This window comes from Miscanthus floridulus, chromosome 5 (assembly GCF_019320115.1).
Source record: "Miscanthus floridulus cultivar M001 chromosome 5, ASM1932011v1, whole genome shotgun sequence".
In the NCBI taxonomy this organism is placed as follows: Eukaryota; Viridiplantae; Streptophyta; class Magnoliopsida; order Poales; family Poaceae; genus Miscanthus; species Miscanthus floridulus.
In genome coordinates, this window is record NC_089584.1 from 124,675,480 (window position 1) to 124,690,420 (window position 14,941).

Genomic DNA, 14,941 nt, shown 5'->3' on the forward strand with positions numbered 1-14,941 from the left:
CAAGGTTAGTCCTGCTATGGATTCTCTCTAGTACAGAAACAGTAGGCAGGTTGTTTCGTTCCCCCGGTCCCGGATTCAGAGAAATCTCTTTTCGCGCGGGCCGGGGCCGGGGCCGGGGCGACCTGACGAGTTTCGGAGCTCCGGTCGCTGTCGTGGGACGATTTTGTGATCTATTTTTGGCGTGCTCCCCACATGGCTTCCCCTCTCACTCCCTCGTGCAGCCATCACATCGTCGGTGCCCGGACGTGAACAGCTCCGTCCTGTTTTTGTACTTTTCTCTATCTATCTACAGAATAAAGATAAGCCGTTTTCTTTTTGAGAGACATAAAGAGAAACTACTGGAATAGTACATTTTTGTGTCCATGCTACTGTAGTTTGGAGTATATAATATGGATGAACATGGATACGCATTTGACGTATTCTTGCTGGTACATAGCGAAAGTAAAACAATCTGCATCTGTTGGCCTGTTTGGCTGGTATTAAAGTCGACTGAAACTGTTTTATTATGAGAGAAAAATATTATAGATTATAGTTGATAAGCCGGCTGATAAGTTCAAGCGAACAGGCCAATGTATTTGCAACTGGAAGAGTAACAGAGTTAACTCCATCTAACCTGCACTGTTAATTTTAGAAGGCGACACGCGACAAAAGTGAATCAGAAGGCAAGCACAGCCTGACCCTCTCGTCAGAAAAAAAAAAAACTAACAATGTACTAACTCCGTCCCAGAAAGAATGCAACTATGAGTTATGTGCCACGTAAGGTGGTTCATGTTTGACCAAGTTTCTAGTAAATAATATTTACATTTATGACTCCAAATTAATTTATTATAAAAATATATTTCATAATTAATCTAATAATATTTATTTGATATTATAAATATTTATATTTTTTTATTCATAATTAGTTAAAGTTGATATACTAACACGCGACACTTTTGTAGAATTGCATTCTCGTGGGAACGGTGGAGCATTTCAGGTACGTGAAGCCTGTAGCGCCGGCTGCCGGGGGCTCTAGCGTAGAATGCTTCCAAGAGAAGGCGAATCAGTCAGGATCAGCGCTAATGGCAGGGGCCAGGCCGTGATCTCCGGGTGGCCACAGGCCACTAGCTAGCCTGCAGGCCAACCCTCCCATGTGCAGCTAACATGGCGTGGGGACAGGAAAGGGATGGTTCATCAGGCTCCCGGGTCGGAAGACGACTGTTGGTTTTCGAAAGCTAGCCAACGCACGCTACGATGCCTGTTATCATGTTTTAAAGGCACAGAGCATGACAGGAAAACTAACCTCGATGAACTCTGTTTGTCTCGCGTAAATGTGTGTGTGTTCTTCACCTGAACGTCCACTGTTTCCCGTGTTCTGAAAAAGGAGAAACATCTGAATTCTCGATGCTTGCGGAGAATTTGATGCGTCAACCGTTGTGTCTGTACAATGAAGGAACAAGGGAGGCATGAACATGAAGCACGTCACGTTTTGGTTGGTGCCCGGAGAAAAAAGATGCTGAAGCTAAAAGCAGCCAGAAAGCATGGCAAATGTCTCTGCCATTGGGTGAGTTTGTACGACGTTCATTTTGGCATAGCTCCATGTCTGAGCAGTAAGCAGCTCCGGGAGACTGACCAAGCAAGACATGCGCTGCTGCAGACACCTGTCCAGGAGCCACATGGTGCAGAGATCGCGGGAGCGACTCGATCTGCTCCTCGCGTCAGTCGGATCAGACGCAATCTTGGACTTGCCTGCGTGCGCATGCAGTGTACCTGCAGGCTTGTCTGAAGAGTAGGGTTTAAACTAGCAACTCTGCATGCTCCACCTACGCCCTACCTACGTGGCCATGTCCAGGCTCCGCTCATGCAAGCATGTGAGCCCTTCTTCACGCACCGACGAACAGGATGGCTCTGCCTTATCGACACTATAATCTGAACTAATCATTGGGATGAGCAATGGATCGCACGGAGTACTGAATATTTGGTAGGAAATGGTAGTTGTTTATGCATCTACTGCCTGAAGATTCCGGTGTGGTTAGTCTGATCATTTCGGCTATAAACGGCTGTGCTACTATAGCAGGCTGCTAGTGTTCATACTACACCCGACGAATGGTAGTCAAGATTACGCTTTTTTTTCTCGATCGACGAATCTATCCAGTTTAACCGCTCCCTCAGATTGCAGCCCGTGAGAACAGACAAACAGGTAAATCCTTTCAGAAATCGAATGGCTAGCAGTTTTTTTCTTGGAGATGCACCTAAAAGCGCTTAAGAGCATCTCCATTAGTATTATCTAAAACAGACCGCCTATTTCTCAGTTTAGGTAGCCACCTATTCTCAGAGTAGCTATTTTTTGGTGTCGTCTTCAGCAGCCTAAAACAGACTACCTATTTTATTTTCTCACAAATACATATTGCCCCTCTGTGATCTTCATTTGTCCAGTACAATTTAACTAAAAGTATTTCAACCACAAGTAAAGCACATAACTCAAACATAATTAATCAAAGTAGGATACTATAAAGTTCAAATAAAGTACGACGACATACTTTGGTCAACCATATATAATCAAACAAATTCACATACATACAACCATATAATCAAACAAATCTAAATCTTACTACGACACACCATGACGTGGCCACAAATGCTCCATCAAATCATCACGAAGTTGCTCATGAATTGTTCGGTCTTCAATCTCATTATGTATACGCAAGAAGTTACGGAACACGGGGCGGCGCCGGTCATCTTCCAGGCGCCGGTGGATGGGCACGGCGGCAACCCTGCTCTGGCGGCGTGGGGAAAGAGTCGATCGAGCTTGCATGGGTGGGGGGAACGACCGAACCAATTTTTAGCTGCCCATCTGTTGGCCAACAGATGTAGGCTGTGGGAGGGAAATTTTGTTGGGTCAACAAAAATAGGTAGTCAAGTAGGTAGCCTGCTGGAGTGTGTTTTTTTGGCCTCCACTACCCAAATATATGATAGGTAGTGGGTTTAGGTAGCCTGCTGGAGATGTTCTAACTAGTTTTGACAAAGCCCCTGTGTCGTTGTCCGTACAGGGCGACACGGGTGGCGTCCCAACCACCTCAGCCATCGCAGCCCCTCGCCTGTGCAGTAGCGCCTCGCCCCCGTTGGAGGTAGCCGCCAGGAAGCCCATGTAGCTCCCAAGGATGGCGGCGACGAGGTCTTCTCGGGCGCGGTACGGCTTGACGGCTGCGTGACGCTCCGGGCCTTCTTCCTGCCTCAACTCTCCTGATCTTCTCATGGCGTACGCAGCGGCGGCCAGCAGCACCGATCCGGACCGCCAGCGACCGAATCGAGGTGGTGACGCTGCGACCGGTGCCCCAACCCTGTCTTTCTCTTCACTGACTACTCCGGCGGCCGCCCATCGTCTTCCCCATCTCCAGCTGATTTTGGATGGCCAGCCGGGCGAATCCGACCTCCCAGGGACCGGATCCGTCGTCCCCATGTCTCCAGCAGCGCCGTGGCAACTCCGACCGCCACCGAATCGCCGCGGGACTCCGGCGGGGCTCCATCGAGCCGTGGTTTCCTGGCGACGGCTGGAGGGCGGCGGGCTCGCGTCGGCACGGCCTTCGGTGGTTGGATCTGCCCGCCCCGGGAGTGGGGCTGTCAGCATCCTTCCTCAGCGGTGCTCCAAAAGATTGCAGCAGGCAGGTTTGGTTGAGGCTAGGGCGAAAGCCCGGACGGCGATGTTTGAGGACGCCGCTACCTCCTTGGTGGCGTCCTCCTCATTCCTCTTCCCCCACTTTGCTGGCGTGGATGCTTGTCGGTGCCCGCCTCCCATCTTCGCAGGCGAGTCTGAGTTTGGCTCTGCGTGGTGTGGCGGCGACCGGCACCTCCCTTCCGTCCTGGAGTGGATGCTTGCTGGTGCGCGCCTCCTGCCGTCGCGGGCGAGTACGGGATGGCTCCTGCATAGGGTGGTGGCGGCCGGCACACCCCTCCCTCCACCAGGCGGTGCACACCTCCCATCATCGCGGGCGAGTCCTAGAACGGCTCCACGAGGTGTGGCGGTGGCCGCCACCTCCCACTCTCCAGGCATGGACGCTTGCCGGTGTGCTCCTCCCACCTTCACGGGCGAGTTCGGGACGGCTCTTGCGCGGTGTGGCGGCGGCCGGCACACCCCCTCCCTCCACCAGGCGGTGCGTGCCTCCCACCGTAGCGGGCAAGTCCGAGAACGACTCTGTGCGGTGTGGCGGCGGCCGCAACCTCCCCCTCTCTAGGCGTAGACGCTTGCCGCTGCGCGCCTCTCACCATCGCGAACGAGTCCAGGAACGGCTCTACGTGGTGTGGCTGTGACCGGCACCCCCTCTCTCCGTCTGAAAGGTCCTAATATGGCTAGAGGGGGGTGAATAGCCTATTTAAAAATCTACAAATTAACTAGAGCAATTTGATTAGTATGACAAATACCGTAATGCAAACTTGCTCTAGCTCTACAAGGGTTGCAAGCCACCTATCCAACAATTCTAGTTGCAATGAGTACTTAGGCACACAAACTTGCTACTCCAAAGAGCTCAACTAGATGAATGTAAATAATAAAGCAAGCTCTCAATTCTAATTACACTAAAGAGCTTGTATCAACTAGTTTGCAAGAATGTAAACAAGTAAGTAGGGTGATTATACCGCCGTGTAGGGGATGAACCAATCACAAGATGAAGATCAAGCCAATCACCGGGAGAATGCAAATGATAAGAGACAACCGATTTTTCTCCCGAGGTTCACGTGCTTGCCAACACGCTAGTCCCCGTTGTGTCGACCAACACTTGGTGGTTCGGCGGCTAAGAGGTGTTTCACAAACCTCGTCCACACGATAGGACACCGCAAGAACCGACCCACAAGTGAGGTAACTCAATGACACGAGCAATTTACTAGAGTTACCTTTCGGCACTCCGCCGGGGAAGGTACAACTCCCCTCACAATCACTGAAGGCGGCCACGAACAATCACCAACTCGTGCCGATCCTTCACCGCTGCTCCAACCGTCTAGGTGGTGGCAACCACCAAGAGAAACAAGCGAAATCCGCAGCGCAACACGAATACCAAGTGCCTCTAGATGCAATCACTCAAGCAATGCACTTGGATTCTCTCCCAATCTCACAATGATGATGGATCAATGATGGAGATGAGTGGGAGGGCTTTGGCTAAGCTCACAAGGATGCTATGTCAATGAAAATGTGCAAGAGTTCTCCTTTGAGCCAGCCATGGGGCTATAAATAGAGCCCCCATCAAATAGAGCCGTTATACCCCTTCACTGGGCAAAACGCGCTCTGACCGGACGCTCCGGTCATACTGACCGGACGCGTCACCAGCTTCAAACGCTGTTCGTCAGATTTCAACGGCTACGAAGTTGACCGGACGCTCCGGTCAAAACTGACCGGACGCTGAAGCCCCAGCGTCCGGTCGTTTCCAGTAAGCTCCCCGAGGCATATTTTTTCGACCGGACGCGTCCGGTCCACCTTGACCGGACGCAGACCAGCGTCCGGTGCTCAACCCTAGCGACTGTGCCGTCTGACAGCTCGACCGGACGCAGCCCTTCAGCGTCCGGTCGCTGAGTGACCCAGCGTCCGGTCAGTAGACCGACGCCAGCATCATTTCGACCAACTCCATTTCAACTCTAACTACTTCACCCTTACTCAAATGTGCCAACCACCAAGAATTTTGCATCCGGCGCAATAGAAAATAGACATTTCATTTTCCCAAAAGCGTCGAATCCCGCCGAGCTTGCTCGGCGGGAGGGAGAGAGGGACCCAAACCCATCTCAACCCTGCAAACACCTTGTGCACATGTGTTAGCATATTTTTCACAAATATTATCAAGGGTGTTAGCACTCCACTAGATCCTAAATGCATATGCAATGAGTTAGAGGATCTAGTGGCACTTTGATAACCGCATTCCGATACGAGTTTCACTCCTCTTAATAGTACGGCTATCTATCCTAAATGTGATCACACTCACTAAGTGTCTTGATCACTAAAACAAAATGGCTCCTACATTTTATACCTTTGCCTTGAGCCTTTTGTTTTTCTCTTTCTTCTTTTCCAAGTTTAAGCATTTGACCATCACCATGCCATCACCATTGTCATGATCTTCACCATTGCTTCATCACTTGGAGTAGTGCTACCTATCTCATAATCACTTTGATAAACTAGGTTAGCACTTAGGGTTTCATCAATTAACCAAAACCAAACTAGAGCTTTCACCGTCCAGACGCGGACGCTTGCCGGTGCGTGCCTCCCATCGTCGCGTGCGAGTCCAGGAATGGCTCCGCGCGGTGTGGCGGCGGCCGGCATCACCCACCTCCCTCCGTCTAGGCGCGGACGCTTGCCGGTGCGTGCATCCCATTGTCGTGGGCGAGTCCAGAAATGGCTCCGCGCGGTGTGTCGATGACCGGCATCACCCACCCTCTGTCCAGGCGCAGACGCTTGCTGGTGCACGCCTACCACTGTTGCGGGCTTGTCCGGGAACGGCTCCGCGCAATGCCCCCCCCCCCTCGTCGCGGTGCAGCTACCCCTCGGCCAAAGGCTTGGGTGAAAACCTTGCTAAGCTCCTGCTTGGCTAACGATGATTACGTGTTGGCGTCATTTACCTCCCTGGAGGCATCGTCGAAGAGCTCCAATGTCTTGTTGCGGTAGTCTTTGCATTTCGCTAGTCTATTTGTGGTTTATGCCACTCCTTGACCTGATGCTAGGGTGTTGTCGCTTTTCTTTTTTTTTCTTTCTCCTTAGCGTTGTAAAACATAAAACGAGTCAATTTGGGCTATATCGATATACATTCAGGTGGGGGAGCAGTGACATTAAAAAAAAAGCGCTTAACTGAAGAACGCAAGGTTCGAATATCTCAGGGAGCTTTCACGGCCACCGTTGGAAAGGGACGAAGGCATCCGATCCCTGCAGAGCATGTGCAGCGCTTGAATGATTTGGTTGGTTCGCATTCGCTGTACTCTACACGCAACTTGATCGAGCATCGCTAACCAAATTGCATTGATGCAGGATAAAGAAAACCGGCGCATATATAGTGGCAATGAGCATTTCATAGCTGACTTGTTGAACGCTGATGCAGTGAACAATCTGTTCGTTTTCGATCGTGTTACCTTTGACCTAGCTATACGTCTTGGCACGAAGAAACCATGCACAACATACATAAGCTATTGTACTGACGTGCGCGCATCAGCATCACACACATGAATCCACTAGACAGACAGGTCATGCATGATGCAGGTATGCAACTGGGAGCACGGCCGTCGGCCGGGACTCACGGCAATCCAGGTCTAGGAGAACACGCGATGATTTCTCGATCAACACATGGGCAGCGTCCTGGTGGATGTACATAACATATCTATCTACCACACATTATTTCTTGTATTGCCACGACTAGCCAAATAAGCCCAGACCCATGGCTTTCAGTCTCGCGAGAGCCATGTGGGCATGCACGCTGGGCGCTGGGCCTGTCCGGTCCTGTACACGCACGAGCAGTTGGCGTCCGCTACTTTGCGCGCGACGAGGAACTTGCATGTGCGCTTGATTCGTATGTGCTAACCTACCGCCGTCGTGTACCGGGGCGATCGTGGTCGGCGGGGTGTAGCACCCAGTCCCCACCTCCCTTTATCTCCTTTGTCTCGACGAATTCCCTGCATGCCCCTCCACGAAAGTGATTAACGATTCCAACTGCCAGGAGCACTGACCGTTGTTGGCCGCCTATAAGTACCTGGCCTCCGCGCCCCACTCCCTTCACAGCCAAGCAACTCTCGATTCCTAATCAGCTAGCCAGGTCGAGTCGAGGAGAGTCAGTGACTCAGTGTGTGTGCTACAATGGCAGCAGCTGCCAATGTCCTGCTCCTCCTGCTCTGCTCAACCTTCTGCTTCCTTGCCCACCGGGCCGCCGGCGACTACGGCGCGTGGCAGAGCGCCCACGCCACGTTCTACGGCGGCGGCGACGCGTCCGGCACAATGGGTGAGTCCACGATCGATTGAGAACATGGAATTTGTAGTAGCTAGCCTCCTTTGGAAATTGGAACTGACGTTGCTGTACATCCTTGCGTGCAGGCGGCGCGTGCGGCTACGGGAACATGTACAGCACGGGGTACGGCACCAACACGGCGGCGCTGAGCACGGCGCTGTTCAACGACGGCGCCGCGTGCGGGTCCTGCTACGAGCTGCGCTGCGACAACGACGGGCAGTGGTGCCTGCCGGGCACCATCACCGTGACGGCCACCAATTTCTGCCCGCCCAATTACGGCCTCCCCAGCGACGACGGCGGCTGGTGCAACCCGCCGCGCCCGCACTTCGACATGGCACAGCCGGCCTTCCTCCAGATCGCGCAGTACCGCGCCGGCATCGTGCCCGTCACCTACAGGAGGTGAGATATATTTCCTCGGTTTCGAGAGTTCTCAGCCCTGTTCGGCTTACCTATATTCTAACTTGTTCGGCTGGTTTTTTTAGCCAAAATAGTGTTTTTCTCTTACAATAATTTAGTCAGAACAGTATTTTTTAGATAAGTTTTAGACCAGCAAACAAGACTGTTTGCGCCCGGTTCCAGAGACTTGTGTTGCGTGGCCGTGCGGGTGTCGGTTCTTCAGACCATGTTTCGTGGGTCAGCCGGCAGATTATTATCTACTTCCTCCGTACTTAAAAAATGAAGTTATTTTGGACAAGTCTCGAGTCAAACATTAGGAATATAAATCTTGAATAACTTTTAAGTTATTGAGTTTGGAAATATGAAAACCATATTTATAGATTTGTCTTAAAAATACTTTCATAAAAATTTACATATATCACTTTATGATAAATATCTTTATAAAAATAAATAGTCAAAGTTATGCTTTGGAGACCGTGTCGCTGTCCAAAACGACTTCATTTTTTTTGAACCCAGGGAGTACTGTTTTTGTTGGTTGTTCGTCTTCTTCCGTGCGCCATGCATGCACGACTGCGACTTGGCCATGCTGTTTCCGAGTAGATTAGGCGTCACACTGACCATTATGAGCTTCCATGTTAGTTGTTATACGACCTTTAGTTTTGATAACGATTTGTGCAAGTTGCAAACGTCACGCTCAGCAATAGTAACACTTCTGCTCTCACGCATAGGCATGCCATGTGCCGCTGCTGCTTGAACTTGTTGCAGTTTCACTGACGATCACCTTTTGCACTCCTTGTACCATCTGCTACCTGCTGCAGGGTGCCGTGCGTGAAGAAGGGCGGCATCCGGTTCACCATCAACGGCCACTCCTACTTCAACCTGGTGCTGGTGACCAACGTGGCCGGCGCCGGGGACGTGCAGTCCGTCTCCATCAAGGGCTCCAGCACCGGGTGGCAGCCCATGTCCCGGAACTGGGGCCAGAACTGGCAGAGCAACTCGCTCCTCGACGGCCAGAGCCTCTCCTTCCAGGTCACCGCCAGCGACGGCCGCACCGTCAGCAGCAACGACGTCGCGCCGGCCGGCTGGCAGTTCGGCCAGACCTTCGAGGGCGTCCAGTTCTAGCTAGCCCCTCCGACTCCGATCCGCGACGAGAACCGATTTGCATGCATTCAGACTTCAGAGAAGGAACCCCTCCTCGTTGTTGTAAAGAGGAGGCTCCCGCCATTCCGAGGCTGCTTGTTAATTAGCACCCGCTTAGGCCTTTCCTTCTCTGATCATCGTAGGATTTAAGCTATTTATTTTCTGCACCGGTGATTGTAGCATTGGGTTAAGGAAAAAGAAAAACCTGCAAGGCTGATTATCGTAGGCCTAGCTGCAGGGGAGTGGTGTCGTGTAACTTTTGTTGTTACGCTGTAGCTAGCAACCCCCGGATCCGGCCACATGGGTGGGAGATGTTTGTGGGGATTGCACCTTTGGGACCGTGAACAACAATGCTTGTTTATGGTCTACTATACATGCAGTATATATGATGATATGCACGTGGTTTGATCCTCAGTTTGTACCCTTTTTTTTTGTCTTCGATCCATCCGTCTCTTTACCGACAGCCTGTTCGGTTGGCTGGTTCGTATCGTTGCTGGTTTGTGAAACAGTACTATTAGCTGGTTTGTGTGAGAGAAAAATATTGTTCTAGCTGAAAATTTACGATCATTTACGATAAGCCACAGTCAAACAAACAGGCTGCAACTTGCGAAGGCCGCATTTGCATGTGTGGTCTGATTCTGATGCGGTGAGTCCGTGAGGGGTCGATTTCAAGCTTTTAGATTGTTCCCAGCTTGTCAACTCAAGTATTTCCATTCAACTTCTCTTCTTATGTTGGCGGCTGTCTTCTAATAAGCTTAGTACAGCGAGCTCTTTTACAATGGTTGGAAGAGTACCATGTATTTTCAGGTATTATTGATTTTTTTATTTACTTGTTATTTAATTGTGGAAGATCATTTAAAAATCTAATTTTTATATTCTTTAGGGTATAGTGGTAATTGGTTGTCATTCGTCATCGCACGACATCATGCACTCCACCTGTCCTTGCAGAAGCTCCACCTCGCGCTGCAGCTCCATGTACTTTGCGTTTAAGCGCTACACCTCAAGCCTCAGCACGTTGACGCCGTCCTCCTTGCCCACCTTGCCGAGCGCGCCAGGCGCCGGCCATCTTTGGCCCCGTTCGCTCGAAGGAATCTTGAGAAATTTATAAGAGAAAAATACTGTTTCGGATAAAAAAACGGATTAAGTCGGGTTTAAGGCACGCGAACAGGGTTGTCTCCTCCGACAGCAGCATTTGCGCACCTCGATGAGGAGCAGAAGCCACTCGTTGTGCCGCGTGCTAGCGCACCTCCCGCGACACTGCGACAGTTCCCTCGCATCCCTGCAGTCCACCGCTCGGCATAGGCCCGGTTCGCATGCTCTTAAACCCGACTTGATCCGGTTTTTTTCATCCGAAATAATATTTTTCTCTCATAAATTCCTCCAGATTCATCTAAATTCTTCTAAAATTCCTCCTAACGAGCAGCGCCATAGCCGCTTCCGCTCGTGCTCCGTCACCCCCGGATGCGCTTTCAGGTAAGACGGCGCGGTACAGCCCATCGTGGCACACGCGTGCCGACTCCGGCAGCATCGCGTCCAGGGCATGGAACTTGCCCAGGGCAAGGTTCCCTTACCGGGACACCTTGGAAATGTAGCTGTCGACTAGGCACGCCACACTCTCAACGCGTTGTGCTGCTGTTCCTTCATGCTTTGGAGCTGACGACGGCAAGGGCGCCAGGGGGAGCTGCCGGAGGAGGAAGCTGCACGAGACGCAGTCCTTTTGCGGACGACCATCTGCTACTCACTAGCCGTTTCCGTCTGTGTGTTATACCTCGCGACGGGCGTCGGCGGCGGGCTGGCAACTCTCTGCCAGGTTGCCCGCTGCCATGGGCAATGACGAAGCCAGAAAAAAAATTAGGAGGGGCTGAACAAAAGAATATAGGTTTTTTATCTTCTCTTAACTTTATCCCCTCCTACCTAATACATGTATGCATAAAATTTTAAAAGAAAACTTAGAAAAACTCTACGTGCTCGGAGCCCCACCGCTGGCTACGTCCATGGCCATGGGAGAAGGACGAGGTGACCCACGGGTGGATGGGACATCCCAATTTTACCCCACCATGAACCTATTGAATTACAGTTCTACCCTTAATAAAAAAAACAGATTTAGCCCACCTATTTTGGTACAAGCCCACATAATTTTAGTACTATCCCACCATTTTGGTACTTCTCAGTATTTTTACATTGGTACCTCTTATTTATGCACCGTTCGATTCCTCGTAATGGATGGTTTTTATTTTTTTCAACCATTGTAAAATTTCTACAGTTTTTAATATTGCCATTAATTCTAAGTTTATTTCTAAACTCTACTAAAGTTTGTGAGTCTTTAGTCAGCCAAAAGTTGGATCTGTAAGAACGTAAATGGTTCCTTGCCCAAAGCTGAGTCTGGCTAGCCTGCCGAACCAGACCAGGGGTGGGCAGAACATACGTGTGCTAGCTAGCTTATTTGGTTCACTTCCCCACAGCCCAAGCTTGATTTAGCCGGTGATTGGTTGGCTGCGTAATGACCTGGACTTCACGTATAAAGGCGAGAAAACTACCAACCATATACGCACTCACAACATCATCTGAGCCAGATGCCCAGATCCATGCAAAACAGATTTCGTTTTCATCTCTTGAGAGCCATGTCCAGCAGACATTTTGTGCACGTCTTGGGCCAGCCCAACACCTCACCAATTTTGTACCCGCACCTAACCCTGAGGTACCCGCACACGATTTTGTAAAGCATTTATCCAATTTTGTACCCACGAGTATATCCATGACCCTAGCTTTTACCCAATTTTGTACCCGCACCTAACCCTGAGGTACCATATTCAAGAGAGATCAAATAATAAAATTATAGTGATATAAAATAATAATTTTAAAATACAAATATGTCAATCTCACTTACGTAGAAGTCACTAGCTAGGACGATATAGAGTCGCTCACAAGCCACAATACATCGTAAATTCATAGTTCGTCCTTCATGCTCATATAAATTACGTAGCACAACATACACACGAACTAAAGTAACAAGTTAGTAGTTCACATAATCACTTTACTAAGCCATCCATGAAAAATATCATTTTCATAGTTTGACATGCTATGTATATGCTATAAATTACTAACTTTGTCCACGAAAGAATGCAATTCTAAGTGCATTCTTGGTTAACGTGTCCAAAGTCTGATCAAATATATAGTTAAAAATAATATCAAATAAGTGCAGTATTAAAATAATCACACGACAAATCTAATGGCACTTATTTGATATAATAATTATTTATACTTTTGTATATATAGTTATTAGTCAAACTTGAGATACTTTAACTCGGTACTATGCATGCCAGAATTGCTTCTTTTATAGATGGAGTACATGTTAAATGTGTCAACTGACAAGATATGCATATGGTACAGGTTGTAGATATTTATATTTATTCTCAAATTATGGGTATTAGTGAGTAAAATTAGATACTCATATTCTACCTGTATTTTTGCAGATACCCGACCCTCATATATCCATAGGTGAGTTTTCTTTATTGCCTCTTACCTGGGTACATCTGTAGCATCTGTTCGTACACACGCACGTCCACACACAACACACGCACACACCTCACGACCCGTGTACAAACAAACATATAACTATACCCAGATCTGAAGACCGCGTCCTTCTTGAGATCACCGAAATCCTCTGATTTCATAGACGACGGGCACGTTACGATCCCAATGTGACATCACACGTGAGAGGCTGCAAATATTAGAGAAAACCCCCGGTGGAAAAACGTGAGTCGAGCATAGCTCGAACCCACGACCGGCCGCTCCACCACCCAGAGCACTTGCCGCTCGAGCTACGGCTCGATCCCCCATAGGTGAGTTTTTATATCAATGCCTCACGCCATCGGGTACGAAATTCATGGGTATACCTGCCATCACTACTCACCAAGGAAACCAGACACTCTCAGTACTCCACAGTTCAGGCCAGGCCACATCCAGAAAACCAATCATTTCAGCCGAAAGTTGGAATGGAGGCAGTAGATGGTTATTAGGTGTAAATAAAAATATGATAATGATACTGTGTGGGCATCCATCCCATTCGGACGGACCCACACACGGAACGACTCACCGAGCACGCCCACCAACTCCTTATTCCATCCCGTCTCCCCCGCGCCCACTCACCGCTCTGCTCGTCCGCTCCCCCCTACTCCTCCACACCTGCCACGCCATGCGTCGTTCTCCGGACCGCCACCGGGATGGACGCCGCATCTACGCACTAGGTCGCTGCCCCTCTCTCCCTCCCTCTCTCCGCGACCTCCATGTGACCCTCACCGGAGACGAGGACGACGTCGGCAGCTCCAACGAGGTAGGTCGGTCCTTCTCTGGATCTCAGTCCACCTCATCCTTCTCCTCGGGATCTGAGCGCTCCTCCTCCTCTAGATCTGAGCCCTCCTCTCCTCCTCCTCTGGATCTGAGGGATACGGCGGTGGCTAGGGTTCCAGCGAGCTCTGGGGTCCTATTCCCTCCTCCTTCCGGTGAGCTCGAAGGTGATGGGACAGGGGTTGTTTTTGTACACTTTTTTAGCGGTTTCTCCCATGTTGCATTGGGTTTTTGAATGTTGCAACAGATGATTTTTGAATATTGCAATGGGATTTTTTGGTCGTTGCAACATATGTTTTTGTGATGTTCCAATACTACTACTTGAGATGTTGCAGTACATAATTTTTGATGTTGTAGCATATGTTTTTCGATGTTGCAGTACATGTTTTTCGATGTTGCTTTACACATTTTTCGATGTTGAAGGGCTTTCGTTGTTGCAGTACATATTTTTCGATGTTGCAGTGCATGTTTTTCAATGTTGCACTACATATTTTTGCGATGTTGCAGTATTTATATCTCGATGTTGCACTACATAGTTTTTCTATATATTTGCAATGTTGCACTTGAAGTGTTTCGTGCTCTTTTGGGACAGGGGCGTGGTGGAGGAACAGGGTGCATTGGAAAACAGGGGATAGAGGCGCAGTGGGGAGCGGAGGACTGGGACGGGTTCCGTTCTATTCCATTCTATACGCGGGGGGTGGGCGGGGTCTATTCCGCGCGGGGGGCAGGCGGGTTTTAGAAGGGGACCGTCGTCCGGGCGCACTTGCGCGCCAGAACTCCGGGCGCTAGAATTGCTGATAAAAATATTGCAGAGGCCGAAATATTTTTTTCTTTTTTTTCTAAAAAAATACGGTCTAGGTTTGCTCCAGTAAAAATGGGAAAGCACGAAGGAACCGCCCACTTTGATTGAGGTTGTAAACGGGAGCAGCCCATGGGCCAAACATGATGTCGTATGGACAGCTAGGCTTTGTGGCCATATATTATGGCCCATGAAACATTGAAATGAGTCCATGAGCATGGATTAAATACCAGTTCAGCCTTTATGGGCCCCGGAAAATCAACAGTAATATATGATGGCCCATTAGACACGTGCCCCACGAAGTGAAGTTGCGTCC

The 14,941-nt window shown here is 49.7% G+C and overlaps 1 protein-coding gene across 1 annotated transcript; it reads left to right on the forward strand.

Annotated features, from left to right (window-relative positions):
* Window positions 1-7,699: 7,699 nt before the first annotated feature.
* LOC136450658 (expansin-A2-like) lies at window positions 7,700-9,893 on the forward strand. Its single transcript, XM_066451206.1, has 3 exons — window positions 7,700-7,937; window positions 8,030-8,342; window positions 9,158-9,893. Exons 1-3 carry the CDS (start codon window positions 7,796-7,798, stop codon window positions 9,459-9,461), a joined length of 759 nt encoding a protein of 252 aa, XP_066307303.1. The 5' UTR covers window positions 7,700-7,795; the 3' UTR covers window positions 9,462-9,893.
* The last annotated feature ends 5,048 nt before the right edge of the window (window positions 9,894-14,941 follow it).